At 40.4% G+C, this 26757-nt stretch overlaps 1 protein-coding gene across 8 annotated transcripts in view; it reads right to left on the bottom strand.

Moving 5' to 3' along the window:
* The window catches only part of DOCK7 (dedicator of cytokinesis 7), a 172050-nt gene that overhangs the window by 16895 nt on the left and 128398 nt on the right, over positions 1–26757 (bottom strand). For 3 of the 8 annotated variants that reach the window (XM_060206309.1, XM_060206307.1, XM_060206310.1), the window contains 9 exons: positions 23113–23209; positions 22139–22273; positions 19865–20017; positions 14938–15096; positions 12525–12625; positions 10922–11114; positions 9472–9615; positions 5691–5822; positions 3992–4006 (listed from right to left, as the gene is read on the bottom strand). In XM_060206309.1, the coding sequence (XP_060062292.1) occupies positions 3992–4006; positions 5691–5822; positions 9472–9615; positions 10922–11114; positions 12525–12625; positions 14938–15096; positions 19865–20017; positions 22139–22273; positions 23113–23209 (1129 nt within the window). Of the gene's footprint in view, positions 1–1256; positions 2128–3991; positions 4007–5690; positions 5823–9471; positions 9616–10921; positions 11115–12524; positions 12626–14937; positions 15097–19864; positions 20018–22138; positions 22274–23112; positions 23210–26757 lie in introns of those variants that run through there. The other 5 variants (XM_060206311.1, XM_060206308.1, XM_060206312.1 and 2 more) reach the window with 4 other exon arrangements.

A 26757-nucleotide genomic window follows, 5' to 3' on the forward strand; every position in this document is an offset into this window, starting at 1 on the left:
TACGTGCTTGTCAAGTTGACAAGCAGTTATCTAAAACTTGAAAAACTTAAAGGTTAGGTGGTGGCACACCTGGCTGAGTGCACATGTGACAACGTGCAAGGACCCAGGTTTGAGCCCTCGGACGTCCCACCTGCAGGGGGAAAGCTATACGAGTGGTGAGGCAGGGCTGCAGGTGTCTTTCTGTCTTTCTCCCTCCCTATCACCCCCTTCCCTCTCGAGATTTCTGGCGGTCTCTACCCAATAAATAAATAAAGATAATACAAAAAATTAAAGGAAAATAAAACTTTAAAACCTTTTTACCTTTTCCCTTTTGGGGGGTGGTTAAGATGGGGTAGGACTGTCACTGAGGCTTCACCACTCTACGCCAACTTTTTCAGACAGAGTGGCAGGAAGAGAGACTGAATAAGGCATCTCAGCACTGAAGCTTGTCTTTCTAGGCAGTGGGGGTGGGGTGGGGCGAAGCGCAAACCCGTGCTATGAGCGTGACAAGGCAAGCGCACTATCTAAACAAAGTACTGTGCTGGCTCTGAAATTTTCTCTGTTATACTGACCTTCACTCTGAAGAATAAGACTAAGGGCTCAGAATATGTTAGTGGCTCTTTGCCTATAGTAATCGGGGCATGAAGACATGGCGTCTCAAAAGTGTGAAAAATATACTCAAGTTACAAAACTCCTGGGCTGCTTTTTCATTCAGATATATAGACAGAGAGGAACAGAGAAGGAGGGAGAGACATCAGAGCCCCAGTACCCTGGCACTTCCAGCTGGCACCAGAACTCAGAGCTGGTGGCACGCATAGCAAGGTAGTTACCCCACCTGGCAAACTATTCCTCAGGCCCATCGGTATTTCTTTGTCTTTCCTTTTATTTTTTTTGCCTCCAGGGTTACTGCTGGGGCTCAGTGCCTGCACTATGAATCCACCGCTCCTGGAGGCCATTTTTCCCATTTTGTTGCCCTTGTTGTTGCGCTTGTTGTAGTAGTTGTTGTTGTTATTGTTGTCATAGCTGTTGTTGTTGGATAGGACAGAGAGAAATGGAGAGAGGAGGGGAAGACAGAGAGGGGGACACCTGCAGACCTGCTTCACCGCCTGTGAAGTGGCCCCGCTGCAGGTGGGGAGCTGGGGGCTCAAACCAGGATCCTTACGTGGACCCTTGCACTTTGCACCATGTGCGCTTAACCCGCTGCGCTACCTACCGCCCAGCTTCCATCAGTATTTCTTTTTCTAAAAGTAACTTAAAATGCATTCCAGAGAAATAAACGACCAAAGCATCCTTCCTTGTCTATTATTTAAAGAAAATTAATTACTTAATTAATTTTATTAGAGCCCTGCTCAGCTCTGGTTTATGCTGGTGCAGGGGACTGAACTTGGGACTTCAGAGCCTCAGCTACAAAAGTCTTCTTATATAACCATCATGTTAACTCCTCTGCCTTTTTCAAGTAAAACAGGTTTGGACAAAGAGGGAAAAGAGAAGGCTGAACATTAATCATGTTTAAGGAACTAAAAATAGCAGAGGATGTAGAGGATCCTATGATTTAGAATTCCTAATTTGCTATTTTGCATGGTAAATAAATTGCTAAGCATCCGTTTAGAGTTGTCTTTTGAAATATATATTTCTCAACACACACACACACACACACACACACACACACACACACACACACACACACGTGCGGACACGCATGCAGGCAGAGTATATCATTTTGGCTCATGTGAGTCCAGGGATCAAACTCAGGATCTCACGTTGGCAAGTCTAGCAATCTGGCAAATGTGCCATTCTGGGTCTCGAGAGTTATCTTTTACACGCTCGTACAAACCCATGTACACACCGCTACAGAGTTTTGTTTCACTCAAGTAATTTGTACCAAATCAAGGCACATAATGACAAGTAAAACACAGTGCTGATATTATTGTAAGCCCAGAGGATACTTCTTGGAAGTTAGGGAATGGACCATCAATTCTAACAGCCTTTCTACCATGTAAAAACTGTCCTACTGTACTGCAGTCTAGTTGGGACTTCTTTGAGAACAGCAGAAAATTATCTAGGAAACAGTCTTTTGGAAAAAAAAAAAAAAGAAATTACTGAAGTTTTACTAGAGTCAAAAAAAGAATAATATTCACAAGATAGGAACTTACCACAATAGACAATAGTAAAAGTAGGGAGTAGGGTCAGCAACCAGGGGCAAGAGAGAAAACAGAAAGCACTTTAATTAGGGAAATTTCAAAAACAAATAAGCAGCAAATGGTAGCAAACACATTTTTTAAATGCAAGCACCCACTTAAGTTTTACATGGGAAAAGCAAAGAAACAAAACGTGCAACAATTTTAGAAGCTACAAGACTAAAAGTCCAGTGAAAAGTAGTGACAAGAATATAAACAGGAAAAAAGTCTGTGCAACTTTTACCATGCAATAAAAACAATGACAGGATGGTATTAATGTCATAACCAGTGAAAATTGTATCTTTCAGGGGTCGATTTAGCATTAAGCAGGCTACCAATTAACTGCTCAGAGGTTTCTGTGTATCTTGTATGCTTACTTTTCAATTCCTTCCATGCCAGTTTAGGGAATCCACAGAACATTATTACTCATGGATAATCATGGTGAATCTCCTTCAAGAAGCCTTAGTTTAGCCATAGCAAAAAGGGATTCTATACTAGGTGTGTAAGATCACACACATATAATCTGGATAATTAATGTGCATATAAAAGTACTGGGTTCATCTGAGGAAATGTAGAAGGTGGGCGCCAATTCAGAAATGGAAGGAAATAGTCATAAAATTTCATTCTACATTTTCTTTTTTTTCTTTAGCCAGGGCACTGCTCAGCTCTGGCTTATGGTGGTGCGGGGGATCGAACATGGGACTCTGGAGCCTCAGGCATGAGAGTCTCTTTGCAGAACCACTATGCTATCTACCCCCTGCCCCATTCTACATTTTCTATCTGGATCCTTGAACAAGGACTGCAATGCAAAACCAGACAGAGAAAGATTAAGCTGTCTAATCAACAGAAGTCTGACTACAAAGTGGGAAGAAGAACATACACAATTTTACAAATCTAACTACCTTTAGAGAAACTTGACTTACTAATACTTCATCTCATCAAAATAAATGAGGGCATGTCTTATAGTATGCCTTCTTTTACAGAAAGAAAAAATTAAAACAATGACTGTCAGTTCCTTCTGGCATTTTTCAAGTAAGATTTGATCTATCACTTCTCGTGAATATATTAAAGGTAGCATATTTAGGTGTCATTAAACGCTAGTTGTTAAACACTGTCATAGTAAGGTCAAATCAAATTTCAAGTTTCCTCATTTTCTTTATTCTTCTTGCCCAGAAAATTTAATTGATAAAAATGAATTTATTTTTTTTTTACTTATTACTTTTCTTAAAATGAATTTCTTTCCTCGACAGTGACTATACTGAAACAGGAAACCAACATTTTTTTTTTAAATGAATTCTAAGATGTCCCTCCCTCCAACATCGTAATCTCTTCTCTCAATTGATTGGACACTGGTAAAATACATAGACTCCCACACTCTTTAAAAAAAAAAAAAAGTATGTTTTACAATTGATGGCATCATTGATCAGGTAAAATATACCATCTCCTATCTTTACCTCTGAGCAATAACACATAAATCGACCTCTGTGAAATGAAGTGAAACAATATGGTTAAAAAAAGAAATTTGTGTGTAAATGTTGATGTCAGAAAATGTTTTAAAGGATAAAAACAAACAAAAGTGGTGACAGAATGGCTCATTTACCAAAGAATCTCTTTTAGTTAACACAAGGATTTCCATGCACTGCCTACAACCTCTTAATAATAAGTTTCTTTAAATAACTTACAGTATTTTAACAAATTTTCTTTGGTTAATGAATTCAGTTGACAGCAGACAGCAACAGAATGCCCACAGCTAGCACATGTGGGCAAAGCATTGGCATGAGAAATCTCATTAAATGAATCTATTAGTGTCTTTAACTAACTAAAACATTACCTACCTCCCAGCCAGTACTCTGTATGATAAAAAGTAAAAAAAGGGCAAGTCACAAAAAAGACTATTTAAAAAAGGTTTTCTTTAAAAAAAAAAAAAGGCTAAAGGAAGTTCAGTACTGTCAGGCACCCTGTATCAGAAATTCTTCTCTATGAACTGAAGACAGCAGGATATTTTAACACCATATAGCTCTTACTTAAGGCTTCTGATAACGTTTACATACTGCTTGTTCAGAACCATGTATCTAAAATTTCACCTTTTAAAAATATTAAAAAGTAGAAATACAACTTGTGGGGAAGGAGAGGCAGCGAGTGGCTTGTGCCGTATTGTGGTCTAAATTAGATCCCCAACTGCAGGAAAATAAATGGCGCTTCAGTGAACTGCCCAAAGGAAGTTGAGGCAGAAATTGCAACTTTGCTCAAATGTCTTTGAAATAAATTAATAAATAAATACACAAATAGCAGTTTCTTGGAACCTACTAGCTCAGATTGTTCCATATCTGATGTGTATACTGTCCAATTTGGTGCTCTAGGAGCTGAATAGATTCCTTTGCAGTATTATGGAAAACAGACTATAAAAACTTCCACCTGTTATATCGGGGCAAGGCAAGAAGATAGTTCACTTAGTCCCGTGCACATATTACCATGCAAGAACCCGAATGCAAGCTCCTGGACCACTTGGAGCACCAAACAGCATCAACAGAAACTCTAGGAATGGTGGCTCAATGCTGTGGCATCTCTCCTTCTCCTATTTGAAATTAAAGGGGGAAAAAAGCCCTCCAGGAGCAGAGGAATTGCAATATGAGGAGGTCCCAGAAGGTAAAAGACCCAACAGCTATGACCCGACTCCTCAAAAGCCTTTTGCTACACTCAGTATCTTAGACAACAATACAATTCTAGCTTCACAGTACAGCCGACTTCAAATTCTTCAGATGAAATCTGTTCATTTACGACACCTTGGTCCTTGGCAAGATAGAGGACATTGAGCCAAAAGACAGGACGGTAGGTATAGTACTGGTTACAAAAGTCGATGGTCAGTATGCTATCTCCTTCTTGGTGGAAGTGACAGGTAATAAAATAGCACAGGTAGCATGGAGAAGAAAATAGACGAGTAGAAAATGCTTAACGGAAGATTTCAAAGTATTTTACAGAGCAAGAATTGAATTTTAGGGAAATCAACTGTCACTTCACTTTAAAACTAATATTAATTTGGTTTTAATTTCAGTGATAGTGTGTGGCTTCCTAAATATAAACAAATTACCGAAAACATACCACTTAGTAAAATAAACATAAGACAATCACTTTATTTGTTATTTTTCATATTAGAAATCTATCAAAAGAATATTGCATGGAAGATCTTGGTAAAACAAACTGAAATAAAAAAATAGTTCCTTAAATGTTTGCATTAACTGATTAAAATTAAATATAAAAACTTTTTGTCAATAATGGATTAGTAATCAAATTCAGATTTGTAATTATAACCTACATGGTATGCAAAAAATAACTCAATTAAATTTTTTTTTAGCTACCAGTAGTAACTTAAAAGACTGTGAAAAGAAAAGGGGAACATTTATGATGCCTATAATCTATTTTAGGTAAATTCATGTTTTAGTTACTAAGACCTTCATGTTCACAAGGCTTATTTGCAGGCAGATTAAACCGGCCATTTTCTCCATTTATACCAAAGATAGAAATTGGAATCATTACCTGATGAACAATTTTGCTGAATGCTTCTTGAAGTTTACCATGAATTGTGGATAGTTTCTTTGCATCTCGGTTGGCTTCATGAATAGGAATAAGTACTTTGTAAACCTCATTAACAGCTTCGTACATGCCAGCCTAGAAAAAAGTTAAGAGATACTGCTTCTTAGTGAAAGCCAGCTACTGGATGATTTCTCTCATCTGTGGCATAGAAATAACTAAAGCAAATACACTGAGAGAACACGATAAACAGAACATGCAGGCTCTGTGAAGACTATGATGGCTACCAGAGGGGGAAGGGAGAGGGAGTGAGAGGGGTCAGCCTGAAAATGTGACGGGTGGCAGGACTTTGATGGATGCCATAGGTTCATATGCATATGGAAGTATAAAGCTGTACTTTTGAAATTTAGAGAGGGAGAGAGACAGAGAGACACCCGCAGACCTGCTTCACTGCTTGTGAAGTGACCCTGCCCCCCTGTAGGTGGGGAGCTGAGGGCTGGAACAAGGATCCTTGGGCAGGTCACTGCCCTTCATACTGACAACGGGATCAACCCAGTGCACCACCGCCTGGCCCCCCTCCTGAAATTTATACGGTATTGTCAGTCAATAAAGTTTTATTTTATTTTTTTAAAAAAGCTTCATTTTTATATTGAAAGAAAGTCAGTAATTATGACTTATGAGTTCAAAATATTTCTATTAGGATAGTATGGCTGAAATCTTTCAACAAGGCAGAAAAAAAAGCACTATTTTATTGTGGCACAGATACAGAAGTGAGCCTAAGGGCTCATACTAGCAAAGCACACGATGTACGTCCTATATACCACTATCTATGAATGTCTGATTTTACTAAGGCTTAATAAAATGATTTTTGCATAGTTTATTGACTTGTCTGGATGGATCGGCGTGTGTGCCCTTATCCACATGCATGTTCACATAGATTTTGGATCGGATATTCTGCTTCTATCCACCTAACTTTAGCAAGTTTGTGCACTTACATATACAAATACTTTTTTATTGCCACCAAGGTGATCACTGGAGCTTGGTACCTGCACAAATAATCCACCAGGGTGTCTATTTTTTTCTTTTTTCTCCCTGCCCCCAAATATGTGATAGGACAGAAAGAAACTGAGGGGATAAAGGGAGACAGAAAGGGGAAGAGAGGGAGTCCGGGCGGTAGCACAGTGGGTTAAGCGCACGGACCAGTGTAAGGATCCCAGTTCGAGCCCCCGGCTCCCCACCTGCAGGGGAGTCGCTTCACAGGCGGTGAAGCAGGTCTTCAGGTGTCTATCTTTCTTTCCCCCTCTGTCTTCCCCTCCTCTCTCCATTTCTCTCTGTCTTTACTTTATGAAGTCTAAATCAAGAGCTGTATTTACAAAAAACAAACAAACAAACAAACAAAAATCCGGGACATTTAATGATTAGTATACAGAAACCTTTTATCATAGAAGTTTTGTATTTCTTGTTAGGACTATAAAATGTCTATTAATGCCTATGCTATTCTAGAAACAGACCTGTTCCCTAAAAGTTACAATCAGCTTATAATGAGAGCAGTTGCTGTCTGACATCATTCTGGTTAGGCTCCGTGAGTATTTTTGTGTTGCGAGTTCATGGTTGGACTGATGGTTTGTGCTTCAGGCCTCAGGATAACAGCAGGACTGGAGTCAAGCTCAGGAGAGCCAGCTGCGTCTGTGCATGAGCTGGTGCCACCTACCACCACCTGGTTGCCTAGAAACTAAACCTTGAACCAAGTGGGGAGAGTTTGCCTTCTTAAGCTACGTTCCCAAAGAGTTTCTAATGACATTCTATTTGATGAGGACAACTCTAACATGATGAAACAATTTATAGGACAGCCTAGGAGGTGGTGCAGTGAATAGGGTGTTGGACTCTTAAGCATGCAGCTCTGAGATGGATTCCTGGCAATGTATCTGCTAGTGTGATGCTCTGGTTCTCTCTCATAAGTAAATAAATCTTCATCATCTATATAAAAAATTAGCAAACATACTTTATTTTCCTTCCAAATTTTAAGAAAACTAAATGGTAAAATGTTTCAGCAAGCCATAAACTTTATTTCCAACAAACATATATATATATTTTTTAAACCAGAGCACTGCTCATGGCGGTGTAGGAGATGAACCTGAGACACTGGAGCCCTAGACAAGAGAGTCTCTTTGCATAACCATTAGGCTATCTATCCCCCCACCCTCTGCCATTTTTCACAGGAGTATATTTAGGTAACCATGTAGCTGTAGTGGTGAAATATATTTTGTGCAAAAATGCCACAGTAATTATTTTAATTAAGATTAAGTGAATCAATTGAAAAATAAAACTCAATTATACATAATCACAAAAGAAATATTGTAATATAGATCACTGTATCTGTACTCCAAACTTACTGTAAGTTATTAAAAGTACACATATACACACAGATTATAGTTTGTTAAAACAGTCCATGAATAGTGAATAGCTGTTTTCCTCTGCTAATTCAGGTAACTTACACAGAAGTCGAAAGGGCAGGGACTGAGAGAGGGAACTGACATGGGAGGCCCTCCAGAAGGGCAATCTTCAAGTGGACCACATCTAACGTGCTTAGACTTTCGGAAATACTGTATTTAACTGTGTTGATTCTAAGTGCTGATAATGATGGAAATGCTAACAGCAAACGCACTAGTGCTAACTTGGAATCAGGCACAGTGATAAGGGTCTTTGCAAATATTAACTCATTTAATCCACGTAACAATCCTGTGAGGTGGGTGGCTGGGCAGTAGCGCAGTACGTTAAGTGCACGTGGCACAAAGCACAAGGACCGGCTGAAGGATCTTGCTTTGAGCCCCCGGCTCCCCACCTGCAGGGGAGTCGCTTCACAGGCGGTGAGGCAGGTCTGCAGGTGTCTTTCTCTCCCCCTCTCTGTCTTCCCCTCCTCTCTCGCTTTCTCTCTGTCTTATCCAGCAACAACAAAAGCAAGGGCAACAAAATGGGAAATAATGGCCTCCAGGAGCAGTGGATTCCTAGTGCAGGCACCGAACCCCAGCAATAACCCTGGAGGCAAAAACAAAAACCAATCCTGTGAGGTAACTACTTACTATCTTTCATCCAACCGTTAAGTTCTTTTCCTACATCATGTTAAGTCTACTCAAAGAGGAACTTAAACTGTTCAAAGTTTTTACTTATTTTTTAAAACTTTTAATTTCTTTTTGAAAAAAAGTCATTTATTTATTGGATAGAGACAGCCAGAAACTCCTCAAGGTTTTAGAAAATGATGAAAAAACTTTTTTTTGGATGAGTGTTGGTTCCTAAACATCAAATGATAAACACTGGAGAGCAGGGGCCAGATGGTGGCACACCTGGTTGAGCGCACACATTACAGTGCGCAAGGACCCAGGTTCAAGCCCCCAGTTTCCACCTGCAGGAGGAAAACTTCATGAGCGGTGAATCAGGGCTGCAGGTGTCTCTCTGTGTCTCTCCCCCTCTACCTTCCCACTCCTCTCAATTTCTGGCTGTCTCTATCCAATAAATAAATAAAGATAATACAAAAAAAGATGAAAAAAAAATAAAGAAGTAGATATTGGAGAGAGTGAGATTACTGAAAGAGGAGGTAGCAATGATAAACTTCTCCCCTGTCTCTCCAGTAAAAGATCTTGACATGTTCCTAGACAATCAGTTCTTATGGGATTTGGGAAAACTACAGTAAAGGAAATAGCAGGGTCCCGGTCAGACAGAATAAGCATACACGTCATTAATCGTTCAGAGGCATATCACTGTGGAGAAACAATGAACAAGAGGCATCTACCATAGAGAAAGAGGCAGCTGCTTGCTCCAGCAGTCCCACAAGTCCTGACTCAGTAAAGTATTTTCCAGAGCAGATACCTTCTTCATCTGGAGACAACACGTCATCGGATACTGCGGATTCTTCTAAGACATTAGATGAAATATTCTGGGGGGGGGGGGGAGGAATTATGTTAAAGGTTTGTGAGACTGAACTGAAACATACACACACACACACACTTTCTTATTTTTGGTCATGAGAAGTCACTCTGAAGGTAGCTGGGGAGTTGGTCCAGCTGTGTAGCGCAAGACTCACATGAAGCCCCGGATACGGGGGCCTGGATCCCCGGTGTGCTGTTCTGCCACGTACGCTGCCGAGGGTCGAGCCCGGCCCTCACCACACAGAAGGAAGCTTTGGTGTGGCAGTCTTTTCCTTCTCTTTCTTTCTTTTTTAGATTTTTTTACATTTATTTATTTACTTATTTATTTATTTTCCTTTTTGTTGCCCTTTTATTGTTGTTTTAGTTACTGATGTCGTCATTGTTAGGACAGAGAGAAATGGAGAGAGGAGGGGAAGACAGAGAGGGGGAGAGAAAGACAGACACCTGCAGACCTGCTTCACCATCTGTGAAGTGACTCCCCTGCAGGTGGGGAGCCGGGGGTTTGAACCGGTATCTTTATGCCGGTCCTTGTGCTTTGTGCCACGTGTGCTTTAACCCGCTGCACTACCGCCTGACTCCCTTCCTTCTCTTTCTATCTGTATACTCCTCTGTCTTTTTTAAAAAATATATTTATTTATTCATAAACCTGTTTAACTTTTTATTGTCTGTATTTATTTATTGGATAGAGATAGCCAGAAACTGAGATCAGGAAGAGAGCTAGAGAGGGAGAGAGACAGAGAGACACTTGCAGCCCTACTTCACCACTTGTGAAGTTTTCCCCCTGCAGGTGGGGACCGGGTGGACTTGAACCTGGGTCCTTGTGCACTGTAACACATGTGCTCAACCAGGTGAGCCACCACCCGGCCCCTATTCTTATTTATTTATTATTGGACAGAGATAGACAGAAATTGAGATAGGAGGGGGAGATAGAGAGGGAGAGAGATAGAGAGACACAGGTAGCCCTGCTTCACCACTTGTGAAGCTCCCCCCTCCCAGCCAGGTGGGGACCAGGGGCTTGAACCTGGCTCCCTGTGCACTGTCATAGGTGCACTTAACCAGGTGCGCCACCTCCTGACCCTCTATGCACCTCTGTCTTTATCTTAGAAAGCTCATGGCAAATTTTGATTTTCCATAGATTGAGTGTATTTCATAGATGCTTCAGTATACATACAGCAGTAAAGACAAAACATACAAGAACCCATTAAGTATGTACACAGCACTAATAGGCCAGAGGCAAGAGAATGTGGAAAGAGAATTAACGAGAAGTCTTGAAACAAACATACCTTCACCTAACGCCTGTCTGGGGATTCCTACCTGGAACGTCACGCAGCCCACGGGGAGGTACTTGCGATCTTCCAGCATACTCAGATACTCGGCGACAAGCGCGGCGGAGTGGACCAGGCACTGGGCCGCTTCTGCATGATTGCTTCGTTCCGAGTGCTTGCCGGCCATATTCTGCAACCAGGTCAGCCGAAGATCTGGAGAGGTCTGGTAGCCCTTGGCAATTCTAATCGAAAGAGAAATTCTTTTCAGCTAACATTTGCTTTCCTAGCTGGGTGGGGTGGGGATGGGGTTGGGGGTGGGTGGGGAGACTGTTTCATATTTGCCCAGAAAGGTTTTTGTCACTAGACACGACATACTGCACGTTTTAAATAAGTAGCATAAAAATATTAAGTATGTTTAGAGAAATAGCTGGGTTCATGGATGGACAATTCTTAAAAGAAGAACTTAGATCACAGAAAAAAAAATGCCAAAGATAACTTTGCCAAGAACTAGGGCAAGAGTCTTTTTTTTTTTCTTCTGCTCTTAAGAAGAGAGGGAGGACGGAGGGTAGGTGGCATAATGGCTCTGCAGAGACTCTCCTGCCTGAGGCTCCAAAGTCCCCTGCATCACCACCATAAGCCAGAGCTGAGTAGTATTCTGGTAAAAATAAACAAACAAACAGTAAAAAAATATATTTAAAAAAGATATTTCTCAATATCTCATATTAAAATCTGCCCCCTAAGTAAATAAACAGAAAGGGAAAAGTCTATGAAACTCCGTGTTTATTATAGGAGTATAAAGGACTTCTACATCCACACTTACAAATATTAAAAATAATTTCATAGGCTGGGGAAGGCAACAAAATGGTCATGCAATAGATTTTGATGCCTGAGGCTCTGAAACCCCAGGTTAAATCTCCAGCACCACCGTAAGCTTGAACTGAAGAGTGTTGTGGTATTGAAAAAAAAGTTTCACTGCCTCATCATTACTTTAAAGCTAACATTTTATCTGTGCCTTTAAAGAAATCTACAACTGTAAGAAGAAAATAAAAGTCATGGCCAGCGAAATAGCTCATTTGGGATACTGTATGGCTTTGCTTCAAGTCTGGCCCACACTGTATTGAAGGAAAATTCAGTGCTGGGGTCTATTTCACTCTCTCTGCCTCTCTGCCTCTCTATCATTAAAAAAAACATCATATGGCAAAGGAAAAAGAATCTCAAATTTTTCCTACATTTTGGAAAATAAGAAAAACAATTTACAAATTACTCAAAAATGTATTCTTAGAAACACATACACACACACACACACATCCACATTAAAAATGAGGGAAGTTAAGGAAAAAACATTCCTATAGATTTGTATTTTCTTCCAGAAAGCTCATTTTTTTACATTTAAAGTGTGGGTGTTGGGTCTTCCTAAGTTTAGGCCCAGGGCAACATTGTGTTACAATTATTATTTTTTTAAATCTTGTTTCTGATCATCTATATGTTACTAAGCAATTATGCACAATTCTTAAAAAAAAGGTATCTGAAAAAAGTGCTCTGGGTTTTTCAATGTACTATATTATCACATAAATAATTGTGGAGGTTCATTTCTTTATTCAGTGCTTTCTATTCACCTGATTCAAATTTATCATATGAGGTCTAAATGATACCTGTACATTAGGTCAATCAACATTTCAGGGTCCTCCTGGTGCTCCTTCATTTTCACAGTATCAGAAAGAATCATATGGAGATTGAAAACCAAATCTTGCACCTGCAGGGAGAGGTGACAACAACATCACTCTCTGACATTTGTTTATCATCACTAGGTTTGATTGAGAGAGAGATTTCAGATAAGCAGCTAAACATTTCGGAATGAACAATGTGATACTGATGCCGGTCTAAGGAGTGTGAGTGTGACGGAGGAAAAGCAGTGAACTTTATGTGGAATTTTCAGCAGATCGTGGTTTAAAATATACATATTTTAAAATATTTATTTATTTATTCCCTTTTGTTGCCCTTGTTGCTTTATTGTTTTAGTTATTATTGATGTCATTATTGTTGGCTAGGACAGAGAGAAATGGAGAGAGGAGGGAAAGACAGAGAGGGGGAGAGAAAGATAGACATCTGGAAACCTGCTTCACCGCCTGTGAAGCAACTCCCCTGCAGGTGGGGAGCTGGGGGTTCGAACTGGGATCCTTCAGCCGGTCCTTGTGCTTTCGCCATGTGCGCTTAACCTGCTGCGCTACCGCCCAACTCCCATAAAATATTTTTCACAAATGCTGATTTATTTGACAAGACAGTGAGAAATTGGGGGGGGGGGATTGTAAGAGAGAGAGTCATCTGCAGCACTATTTCACTGCAGGTGAAGCTTCCCCCTTACAAGTGGAGACTTGGGGGGCTTGAACCTGGGTCTTGTGCATTGTAATGCATGTGCTCAACGAGGTGCACCAACACCTGGCCCCAGCAAACCGGTTTTCCTGTTTGCTTATCATTTGTGAAATAAAACATCAGGATATGCAGAATATAAGAAAAGGACACAAAGGAAAATTCTCCCTGGTTTTGAATATTCTTAACAGATAGTTTGTTGAATTTTTTTTTTTTTTGTAAAATACTGTTTCATAAATCATATGAGAACATTGCTTTACCATAAAGCTTTTTGTTTGTTTAGACTGCCTAAGCTACTGTTCTGTTTGTTAAAATTTCATAGAATAGGGAGTCGGGTGGTAGCGCAGGAGGTTAAGAACACGTGGCTCGAAGCACAAGGACTGGCGTAAGGATCCCGGTTCGAGCCCCTGGCTCCCCACCTGCAGGGGAGTCGCTTCACAGGTGGTGAAGCAGAGGTCTGCAGGTGTCTATCTCCCCCCCCCCAGTCTTCCCCTCCTCTCTCCATTTATCTCTGTCCTATCCAATAACGACGATATCAATAACAACAGCAATAATAACTATAACAATAAAACAAGGGCAACAAAAGGGAATAAATAAATATTTTTAAAATTTTTCATAGAATGAAACATTAAAGACATGAACCATTCCCAGAAGAAAGGGAGGATTACTGAAATAAAAAAAGATTCAGGTGGTGTATTGCACCAAAGTTAAAGACTCTGGGGTGAGGGGTGGTGGTGGCTCAGGTCCTGGAACATGATGGCAGAGGAGGACCTAGTGGGGGTTGTATTGTTATGTGGAAAACTGGGAAATGTTATGCATGTATGAACTATTCTATTTACTGCTGACTGTAAACCATTAATCCCCCAATAAAGAAATTAAAAAAAAAAGATTCAGGTGGCGATAGATAGCATAATGGTTATGCAAAGTCCCAAGTTCAACCCCAGAAACCACAATAAGCTAGAGCTGAACAATGCTCTCATGCCGGGGGGGGGGGGGAAGGAAGGGGAATTCTTTTTCGTTTTTTTAGTTTTTATTTATAAAATGGAAACACTGACAAGACCATAGGATAAGAGGGGTACAATTCCCGCTACCAGAACTCAATATCCCATCCCCTCCCCTGGTAGCTTTCCTATTCTTTAACCCTCTGGGAGCATGGATCCAGGGACATTATGGGGTGCAGAAGGTGGAAGGTCTGGCTTCTGTAAGAGAAAACAATTCTTATCTGTAGCATATGGTATGTGGGCTAAAAGAAAAACACATGTTCTGGGTCAGGAGGTAGCATAATGGCTATGCTAAAGACTTTCACGCCAGAGGTTTTGAAGTTCCAGGTTCAATTCCCCGCATTACCAGATATGCCAGAGCTGTGCAGTGCTCTGGTTAAAAATAGAAAGAAAAAAAATAATAAAAAAGAATAGGTTCCTCCAGTAAAAAACCCAAGTTTGATTTAAAAAATCAGAAAGTCCTATTCCATTAGTGATCTAGAAAGTGACATTAAAAAAAATTTTATTTATTATTGGATAGAGACAGAGAGAGATTGAGAGGGCAGAGGGAGAGACACACCTGCAGCACTGCTTCACCACTTGTGAAGCTTTCCCTTGCAGGTGGGGACCAGGAGCTTGAACCTGAGTCCTAGTACACTGACATGTGTGCACTTAACCAGGTGTGCCACCGCCTGGTCCCGAAAGTGACATTTCTGACCTGATCAGGAAATGTTGTTTCCCTCAGTTCCAGATCTTCTTCAGCATATGTCAATATAGTCTTCAGAGAACGTCTTAAGAATTCTTCATTAAAATTCTGAGATGTGCCAACCAAGGAAGACAGTGACATGGTTACCTGCATTTTAACCCTTGCAAAGTTCTGTAACAAAGAAACCATCAGATCAGTATAAGAAAAAAAGCCTATGCCTTTTATTTTCTAAATGAAAAGACTCATTCTTAGAAAAAAAAAAAGTCATGAAATAGGCACACTGAGGTTTTTTTTCTTAAATGGTTGTACCAAGGTCTTTGATGTCTCTTTTATGAGTTCTATGTTATTAAATAATAGTAACTTGGGAGTCGGGCAGTGGTAAGCACACGTGGCGAGAAATGCAGGGACCCAGCCCCGGCTCCCACCTGCAGGGACGTCGCCTCACAGGCGGTGAAGCAGGTCTGCAGATGTCTGTCTTTCTCTCCCCCTCTGTCTTTCCCTTCCTCTCTTCAACAATAACGACATCAATAATAACTACAATGAAACAAGGGCAACAAAAGGGAATATAAATAAATAAACAGAATAAACAGAACCTTTTTATATATTTATTTCCTTTTTGTTGCCCTTGTTGTTTTTATTTTTATTTATTTATTTTTTAAAATTAATTTTTATTTATTTTTTTATATTTACTTTATTTATTTATTCCCTTTTGTTGCCCTTGTTGTTTTATTGTTGTAGTTATTAATGTTGTTGTCGTTGTTGGATAGGACAGAGAGAAATGGAGAGAGGAGGGGAAGACAGAGAGGAGGAGAGAAAGACAGACACCTGCAGACCTGCTTCACCGCCTGTGAAGTGACTCCCCTGCAGGTGGGGAGCAGGGGGCTCGAACCGGGATCCTTATGCCGGTCCTTGTGCTTTGCGCCACCGGCGCTTAGCCCGCTGCACTACAGCCCGACTCCCACTCTTGTTGTTTTTATTGTTGTTGATGTCGTCATTGTTGAATAGGACAGAGAGAAATGGAGAGAGGAGGGGAAGACAGAGAGGGGGAGAGAAAGATAGACACCTGCAGACCTGTTTCACCACCTGTGAAGTGAATCCCCTACAGGTGGGGAACCGGGGGCTCGAACCGGGATCCTTACGCCGGTCCTTGTGCTTTGCGCCACCTGCGCTTAACCCGCTGCACTACCACCTGACCCCCCATTTTAGACAATCTTATATTTCTTTGCTTTCAATCAGAACAAATATGAGTCTACAGTTTCAGCTCTTTCTCTTTAGAGGTATAGGTTACCTACTTATTCAACTGACTAATTTTTTTTTTTTATCCTCATTTCAAGCATCACTAGGTAAGATACATGTAGCATTCACCTACTTATTCATTTGGCTAATTTTTCACCCACAGTTCAAGCATCACAAAGCAAGAAACATTTAAGACAGCAAAATCTCATGAGTAAAACAGACAGCCCCGAAAGAATTGCTAGCAAATAGTTGGCAGTTTAAACATAGTTTAAATCGTTCTATGTTGAGGAAGCAAATGGTGAGGCAGATTAGTGAAACTCACCAGATAAAAAGCATTTAATTCAAGGGGCTGGGTAGTGGCGCACCTGGTTGAGCGCACATGTTACAGTGCCTAAGGACCCAGATTTGAGTCCCTGGTCCCCACTTGTAGCGGGGAAAGCTTTGCAAGTGGTCAAGCAGGTCTGCAGGTATCTCTCTGTCTCTCTATCTCTCTTCCTGATCTCAATTTCTGGCTGTCTCTATCCAATAAATAAATAAAGGTGATAAAAAAATTAAAAATTAAAAAGCATTTAATTCAGCAGTGCTTTTATATTATTGGGGGAGGGGATGAGTCACAGAACTTTGGTAGTGGCTGTGGTGTGTTGTGGAACTATACTCCTGTAATCTGATGAACCATTATTACGTCACTAGTGACTTTTCTTTTCATGAAACAGATATGAGTTCTCGTTCCCCTAGCACTGCGGCACTACCACGTGGTTACTGGTGTGGAAGGCCAGGCCATAAGGATGCTAAGACACAGGGTCTAGAAGGGAAACTATCTTCCAGTGCAAACTCTATGACTTAGGAATTTATTAATTTTAGAAGGGAAACTAAGTCAGAAACTAGAGAGCTCCAAAAACAATAGCAAGAATAGAAAGTGAAATCAGAGCTTACCTGTGAGCTGACACTACATGAAAAAGAAACAGGAAAATAAAAACAAAGATGAAGTAAGTAAAAGAAAAGAGTCAAATCACAGAGAACACAAAAAGGATACGAGAGAGAGAAAAATGAGAGGTGGGGTCAAAAGAGAATATAGAAATGTTAAAAAACCAGAATACTAGAAAATTTAAAAGTACAGAATGAGAAAGTGAAAAAAAAGGTTTAACAACAAATAAACAAATAAGAAGTATCAACACATACATAATTGGTACCCAGTTCAAATATCCAAACCCTGGGATGAACAATTAAAATGGTACTAAGATCTCCCCTCCTTTTAAAAAGTTTTATCTAGTGGCTTTTCATATTTTTTCACCCCAGAGAGAGAGAGAGAGAGAAAGAGGAGGAAATAGAAAAGCAGAAAGACTGGGGCCTTGTCCATGGGATGGTGTGTGCTCTATAGACTGAGCTTCCTCCAAGCCCTTCTCTGGTATTTTTTCTTTCCACCTCTTTTATTATTTAAAGCCTGAAGAAGAACTTTCATATTTCACAAGCATAAGCAGTCTTGTCAATTAATTAGTATTCATTTGACAACTAAAATATGTTACAACTGACAAAGGAGAGAGGTTTATTTAACAACACAAACATAAATGTCAGTAATGATACTTTACTGAAATAAGGTAGAAAAAAAATAACAAAGTATAACAAAATAATACAATAAAATTCCAGAGCATATACAATAACAAGTGTGAAAAGTTTTTTTTTATTTAATTATTATTATTATTTTTGTATGGAAAGGTTTTAATTCAATTTAGGACTTGGATTACAAAGTAAAATTCAATTCTGTGTCGTTAAAAGAGAAAACCTAAAATAAAGAGACTCAAAAAGTGGAAAACAAAACAAACAAACAAACCAAGGTAACTAAAATTAAGTTCAAATTAATAAGAAAGAAGGCAGATTTTGGGACCAGGCAGTGAAGCCCTTGGTTTAGCACACATTATCATGTGCAAGGATCTGGGTTCAAGTCTCTTGCCCCTATCTGCTTCACAAATGGTGAAGCAGTGCTACGGGGGTCTCTTTCTCTCTCCCCATCTTCCCCTTCCTTATCAATTTGTCTCTAACCAAAATCAGTAAATATATTCTAAAAAAAAAAAAAAAAAGATGTATTTTAAGTAACATACAACACAAAATTGAGGCCAAAGGAGGGTCAAGTGTTAAGTGAAACCATTTCAGAAAGAGAAATGTCAGTGAGAAATTCTGACCTTAAATAGTTACACATGTAAATATATGTGAACTCAACATTTTACTCCATGCCAGGGAAACACAACACATGAAAGCCTTCAAATTGCATATAGTCGTCAAGCATAAAAGCTAGGTATTTCTTTTTTATTATTTTATTTTATTTTTCATCATCTTTGGGGTTTCACCGCTCTGGGCTGACTTTTTCAGATAAGGACAGAGTTATAGATGGGGTGGGGTGGTAATGAAGGTGGTGTTGGTCAAACCTGGGTCATATATACGGCAAAGCTGCACACTAAATGTGCCACGTTGCTGGTTTCAACGGTTGGTATACAGACTTTTAATTGCCCTTATTAACCAATGGTAATAGTGAAAATTTACAAAACTTCAACATAGTCATGTATGGTAAGCCTGTGCTGCTATGTGCTATTTCTACTGCAGGAAGCAAAATTGAAGATTTGGATTTTTTTTCCGTTTTTTTTGCTTCCAGCATTATTGCTGGGGCTCAGTGCCAGCACTATGAATCCACTGCTCCTGGAGGCCATTTCCCCCATTTTGTTGCCCTTGTTTTAGTTGTTATTGTTTTTGGATAGGACAGAGAGAAATTGAGATAGGAGGGGAAGACAGAGAGGGGGAGAGAAAGATAGACACCTGCAGACCTGCTTCACTGCCTGTGAAATGACTCCCCTGCAGGTGGGGTGGTGGGGGGGGGGGCTCAAACCAGGATCCTTTCTCTGGTCCTTATCGCTTTGTGCCATGTGCGCTTAAACCCGCTGTGCTACCACCCAGCCCCCGAGATTTGGATTTTTAAAAAATAATAATTTTATTTATTTATTCCCTTTTGTTGCCCTTGTTGTTTTATTATTGTAGTTATTATTGTTGTTGTCGTTGTTGGATAAGACAGAGAGAAATGGAGAGAGGAGGGGAAGACAGAGAGGAGGAGAGAAAGATAGACACCTGCAGACCTGCTTCACCAACTGTGAAGCGACTCCCCTGCAGGTGGGGAGTCGGGGTTCGAACCGGGATCCTTATGCTGGTCCTTGTGCTTTGCGCCACCTGCGCTTAACCCGCTGCGCTACAGCCCGACTCCCAATATTTATTAATTTATTTAGTCCCTTTTGTTGCCCTTGTTGTTGTAGCCTTGTTGTGGTTATTATTGTTGTTGTTGATGTCGTTAGTTGTTGGATAGGACAGAGACAAATGGAGAGAGGAGGGGAAGACAGAGAGAGGGACAGAAAGATAGACACCTGCAGACCTGCTTCACCGCCTGTGAAGCGACTCCCCAGCAGGTGGGGAGCTGGGTACTCGAACCAGGATTCTTACTTTGGTCCTTGCGCTTTGCACCACGTACGCTTAACCCGCTGCGCTACTGCCGGACTCCCGAGATATGGATTTTTATAAGCTAGCCATAACATGAGAAATGCCAAGATAGTCTATAGACCTAAAGTGTATTAAAAAAAAAATTTTCAAGCTTCCCCTCAAAACTCACTCCACAGATACTGCATTAGACTATGAAAGCAGAGGTGAAGTTCAGGGGCACAATACTTACATTTCCAATCTCGAAGTTCTGCCTCATGAGCAGGTAGAGGGAGGCGCTGGCATGTGACCGGATAGAGCCGATGCTGCTGCTGCAGTGTCGCAGCAGCCGAAGGCACAGGTCGGCGCACTGCTCAGTTTCTTCCTCAAACAGGAGTTCAGGGAACTGTACAGACAAGACCGACACTCAGTTTATGTCGTAAAAGTCCCGGTGATCGATAGCTAAGCCGGTGGACTGCATGCCTTCGCACGTGTCTGCTTCACCATCCACAGAACAGCCCGGGGCTGTTGATGACACCGGCGTCACGCACACTCTAGCAGGTAAGCTATCTCCCAGGTACTGGTAATGGTTAATAACATGGGCGGCAGAGTCAGACAGACTACTCCAAACACAAACTGGATTCACGGGGCATACAGAGAACAGTATATGTGAGTTGGGCGGTAGCGCAGCAGGTTAAGTGTACATGGCACGAAGCGCAAGGACCGCCGTAAGGATTCTGGTTGGAGCCTCCGGCTCCCCACCTGCGGGGGGGGGGGGGGGGAACGCTTCACAAGCAGTGAAGCAGGTCTGCAGGTGTCTATCTTTCTCTCTCTTTCTGTCTTCCCTTCCTCCCTTGATTTCTCTTTGTCCTATCCAACAACAACAACAACGGCAATAAAATAGGAAAAATGGCCTCTAGGTGCAGTGGATTCGAGCCCTGGAGGCAAAACAAACAAAAAAAACAAAAACACCCCTGAATACACCACTTAGGAGCTAGCAGTGTGACCCTGGGTAAGTTCTCCTACCCGTAATATGACCTGAGCATACAGGGCTGCATGGTAGTGTGCACATGTTACAGTGTGTGACAACCTGCGTTCAAGCCCTAGTCCCCACCTGCAGGGGAAAAGCGTCTTGAGTGCTAAGAGTACTGCTAGAGTCTCGACCCTCTCTCTATCCCTCCCCTGGTATCTCTCACTTCCTAGAAAAACAGAAAGTAAAAAACGAAACAACAACAAAATCCTTCGCAGGGAGCAATGGTGTGCAGGCACCAAGACCCAGCGATAACCCTGGAGGCAAAGCAAAGCACTAATGGTATTATATCTTAGACTAGAAAAAAGGTAGAGAAAACACAGAATAACCACCATGTGATAATTCTGTAAGGTGCTTTTTTATTCTTTTAAAATAGTATCTAAGTTTTTTTCCAGTAGTTGAGCTCCATCCAAAGTTCTTCCATCTTCTAGGATGGCTAGGAGGAACTAAAAATCTAAATGATTTAAGAACACATACTGATTGGAAAGACAATAAAACAAAATCTTAAGTAGCTGAACAAACAATAGGGTCTTCTTTTCTTGTTCACTACAGGGTAAGTTATTTCTCTCTCTCTCTCTCTCTCTCTCTCTCTCTCACACACACACACACACACACACACACACACACACATATTTTATTTTTTATTTGACAAGACAGAGAGAAACTGAGAGGGGAAGGGGAGACAAAGAGGGAGAGAGACCACTGTAGCACTGCTTCACTGTTTATGATGCTTCCCTTCTGCAGGTGGGGACCAGAGGCTTGAACCCAGGGGCTCAAACCCAAGACCTTGTGCATAGTAACTTATATACTCAACCAGGTATGCCACTGCCCAGCCCATAGGGTAAGTTATTTTCAGTGACTCGGCTACTTAAACATTCCATTCTCATTTATTTATTGATTGATTTAAGCACCTGGGTTATTGGTGGAGCTCAGTGATGACAATACTAGTCCTACTGTCTATTTTTTCTCTTTTTCTTTCAATTATATTGGATAGTATAGAGAAAAACAGAGAGGAGGAGAGAATAGGGAGAGAGAGAAAGACAGATACCCGCAGACTTGCTTCATAACTCATGAAGTATTTCCCCTGCAGGTAGGGAGTGGGGGCTTGAATTGGGGTCTCTGAGCATGGTAATACATGCACTTAACTGGATGCCCCACCCCCAACCCCCCACACTCAACTCTTGATAAATTAAATTAAAAGGAACATAGAGAGTAAGCAGAAACCAAGGTAAGCCCCACATTTGAAATTAACTGTTAATGTCAGGTCTCTCTCAAATTAAAACCACTATAACTTCTTAAGCCAGAAATGAGTTAGTTAAAGATGCTCCAACTTAAGGAAATCTAAAATGCAAGCAGGAAAAAAAAAAACATAGGAAAATCAAGAGACCCAAGTCATTATTTAAATTTACAAATACATTACCCCCTTGTATGTGTCAAATGATCTTAGACAATGCTATACAAGTATGACTATAGGTTAAAAACAAACAACCAGCCTACCTTTGAAACCAGAGCTCTCTGCGTAGCAAAGCAATGCTGCAGATAAATCGCACTTTGGTTACACGCCATGCTATGTAACAACACCTTTAGTACCCCGCCAAGGATACTCTCTTTGGATTCTGTTACAGAAACTGTCTGCGATTTAGAAAAGAAATAAGAGATGAGTCTGCAGTTTGCTTAGAGAAACAAAATATGTACAAACAAGTGAATGCACACTGCAAAGTTTGTTATCTTGGGGTGAAGACAATATCGTGGTGATGCAAACAGACTGTCATGGCTGAGGTTCCCTAGACCCAGGTTCAATTCTCCACACCACCGTAAGCCAAAGCTGAGCAGGACTCTGGTTTAAAAAAAAAAAAATCAAATTAAATTAAATTAAAGTATAAAATCTTGGAGGAGGTATCAAGGAAAAGGAGCTGAGTAGGATATAGGGAAGCAAAGGGAGTAAGAGTAGACTGGATTTCAATGAAAGAAAAAGAGCAAAGCTTTAGGAAATCCTGATAATTACACATAATTATACAATCCATTAAATGCTATTTTCTTTTTTCTAAAAATATGAACATTTATTAAACGTTTATTTATTTATCTTATTTGATAGGGCAGAGAGTAGCTGAGAGGAAAGGGAGGTTGAGAGGGAGAAAAAGAGGCAGAGAGATACTTGTAGCCCTGCTTTACCATTTGTGAAGCTTCCCTCCTGCATATAGAGACCGGGGCTTGAACCTGTATCCTGTGCACTTAAACAGGTGCACTACTACCTGGCTCCCTAAGCACTATTTTCTCAAGCCCAGTTTACCAGAGTATAAACCTCTTATCTTTTTAAAACAAGTGTGGTTGTTTTATTTATTTAATTTATTTATTTCCAGAGTACTGTATAGCTCTAGCTTATGGTGATACCAGGGAATGAACCTGGAGTCTTTGACATGACCCCATCCCCCCAAGTCTGTATTTTAAATCCCTCTTCTTTGTGTTCATACCTGAACAATAATCTCTAATGTATCCAAAATTATTAGGTTAGCTTCAGTGGCCAGATTTCCATCAATTAGTGCTTCATGTTCAATCTCGGCTCTTGACCTAAAACAAAATAGTAAAAGAAATCATACTTAATAGTCAATCTTCATAGAATCATACTATTAATTACTTAATGTTTTATTTGTTGACACATAGTTACAACCTTCATATCCACATAGTAGGTGTGTCTATAAGGCACTCTTTCCCCCAATTTAAGTTCTTTCCACCATCATACAACGGGAGTCCAGAGTCCCTCCATCACATTCCTCGCTCTCCGGTAGCCTGATCATTCAGTGTTTGTCTTTCTCTCTGTGGTTCATCTTAGGAAATTTAAATGGAAATTTTGTCTCCTTTAAGATTGTAAGTGATTAAAAAAAATTAGAGAATTCAGTTTCTCCAATTTATAGTGCTTCAAAACAAAAATCAGTCATGCTTCACAAAACTGGCGCTACATTTTTGTATTTCTATGTCAACTCTAAGTGTTTTATATAAATTTCTGTATTTCCTAGACCGTATTAACTCTAAAACTTAAGATACCATTTCCAGTCCTTGTGACTTCCCATGAGTTACATGCGTACAAATGAATTAAAAAAAAATTTTTTATATTTATTTATTTTCCCTCTTGTTGCTGTTTTTTTTTATTGTTGTTGTTATTGATGTCGTCATTGTTAGATAGGACAGAGAGAAATGGAGAGAGGAGGAGAAGACAGAGAGGGGGAGAGAAAGACAGACACCTACAGACCTGCTTCACCGCCTGTGAAGCGCCTCCTCTGCAGGTGGAGAGACGGGGGCTCGAACCGGGATTCTTATGTCAGTCCTTGCACTTCACGCCATGTGCGCTTAACCTGCTGTGCTACCGCCTGACTCCTGCCTACAAATTAATTCTAAGAATATATTCAAATCTCTCATCTACAAGAATCCTTCAATAAGATACATAATCATATCAAACTGTAAATATGTTTATATGTGCATGTTCAATTGTATGTCTGTATATAATAAGCATTTGATATGTTTCCATGCATTAATTTCATCTTAAACCTTGTCCTCTGTTAACAAAAATAATTAATAGTGAGAGACTACCAATTAAAGCTATAGCTAGATACATACAGATAATCATGAACTTGGCACAATCACTATTGTATCAAAATGTCTTCTTACATTTCATTTCTGGACTTTTCACAGAGGAGATCCAGGAATGCTCTGTCTACATAAGGTCAAGGCTATCTGACCCACAGTAGACTTGTCAGTTTTCTCCAAGTCTACACCTGGATCTTTGCGAAAGAACATGTGGAAAGAAAAAATGGTCTATCATGATCGCTAACAGTACGTCGTTGTTCAGCCCCGTAACATCATAAGTAAAATCAGTCTTACGGATGAATAAAAATCTTCATTTTGTTATCAGTTAAAAAGAATTATATTGATCTTCTAAAAAAAATAGATCCAAGATTTTTAAAAAGATATTAAGGATTATACATTATGAAATGAAGTGGTTTTTTTTTTTTTTTTTTGTATTTGCTCCAAAGTATTTATGAGAATAAGGAAAAAGAGTTATTTTACACATTATAAAAATATTTTTGCAGGGGGGGGGTTGCATAGTGGTTATGCAAACAGACTCTCAAGCCTGAGGCTCCTAAGTCCCAGGTTCAATCCCCCGCACCACCATAAGCCAGAGCTGAGCAGTGCTCTGGTGTTTCTCTCTGTCTCTCTCCCTCTGTTTCACTCTCCCTGCATTTCTCTCAAAAATAAAATAAATAAAATATTAAAAAAAGAAAAAAAAAATATATGTGTGTGTGTGTGTTTTTGTTTTACACCCCATTTTTGTCAGCCATGCCAGCTTGCTACCATTACACTTCTTTCTTTTTTTAAACCAGAGCACTGTTCATCTCTGGCTTATGGTGGTGCAGAGGGCTGAACCTGCAACTTTGGAGCCTCAGGCATAAGAGTCTGTTTGCATAACCATTATGCTATCTACCCTCTGCCTGCCACCATTACATTTTCACAATGTCTCTGAAAGCATAACTTTTTACTTTCAGAGATGTTTTACTCTGAATAGCACAGACACTAGGTGGTGCTATGTTAGTTTTTATTTACGGCAGTGTGACAAGCAGCAAAATTCTGAAAATTTATCTTACCAGTTGATTTCCAAAATATTTATTTACGGAATATAAGTACTTTCCCTAAAGTACTTATACTTTCTGCAGTTTCACTTACTTTACAAAATATCTTATACAAAAAGTTTAGGGCAGGGGTTCACGACATAATGTTTTTGCAGAGACTCTCATGCCTGAGGCTCAAAAGTCCCAGGTTCCGTTCCCCCACACACACCAGAATCAGCCAGAGCTGAGTAGTGGTCTGGTTACAAACAAACAAACAAACAAACAAACAAAAAAGGGGCTAGGGAGACAGCTCTAGCACAGAATTTACACACAAGTTCCATGTATGAACCCCACTACTGCATTTGTCAGTGCTGAGCAGTGGTCTTGTTTCTCTCTCGTTCACTCACTAAAAAGAAAACTTCACACATTCTGATACGAAAAACAATTTAAAACTTCAGTAAGACTATATAGAATCGGGAGTCGGGCGGTAGCACAGCGGGTTAAAGCGCAAGGACCGGCGTAAGGATCCCGGTTCCAGCCCCGGCTCCCCACCTGCAGGGGAGTCACTTCACAGGTGGTGAAGCAGGTCTGCAGGTGTCTGTCTTTCTCTCCCTCTCTCTGTCTTCCCCTCCCCCTCCATATCTCTCTGTCCTATCCAACAAAAACAACATCAATAACAACAATAAAACAAGCACAACAAATGGGAACAAATAAATATTTTTTGAAAAAAGACTATATAGAATCACTCACAGAAGCCAAATAACTTGATGTGGTGAGGGTTTACTTGAATATCAACAACTATAAAAGTATTATAGGAAAAGGGTAAAAGTTTAGGTACCAAGAGACATCTTAGTGGGTGCAGCATATACTTCATCAGGCATGAGGTCCAACATTCAATCCTGGGGACTACAGGGGGTTCCATGGACAGCACGAGGAGAACAACAAAGGTGCCATGCACCAGGGTCTCCCCCTTGCTCTGACTCTTCTGACTCCCTCTCTAAAGATATAAAATGGAAGGCCAGGTGGTGGTACACCTGGTTCAGTGCTCATGTTATAGTGCACAAGGACCCAGGTTCAAGCACCTGTAGGGGAAAGCTTCACAAGTGGTGAAACAGGGCTATGGGTCTCTCTCTCTCTCTCTCTCTCCCTCTCCGCCTCCCCCTCCCTCTCAGTTTTTTTTTCTCTCTCTCTCTCTCTATTTAATAATAAATAAATACAAATATTTTTTAAAATAATGAATAAAGATATGCAATAAAAACAGTCACTGAGGATATGGCTCAGCAGTTTTCACTTGCATGCAAGCAAAAGCCCTTGGTTCATTCCCCAAGGTCTCAGAAAAAAAAATTAGGAATAGCTACCTATGATTTATTGGTAAAATCAGCATCTGTCTTAGAAGTAATAATTTATATCGACATTACATTCAAGTAGACGGAAAAATACAACCACCATGTAAATCAAAGGAGAAGTACAAGTACAGGGTGTGGTCAGTGACCCTGTGGGTACCGGGCTTGCCAT

The sequence above is a fragment of the Erinaceus europaeus genome, chromosome 13 (assembly GCF_950295315.1).
Source record: "Erinaceus europaeus chromosome 13, mEriEur2.1, whole genome shotgun sequence".
NCBI lineage: Eukaryota > Metazoa > Chordata > Mammalia > Eulipotyphla > Erinaceidae > Erinaceus > Erinaceus europaeus.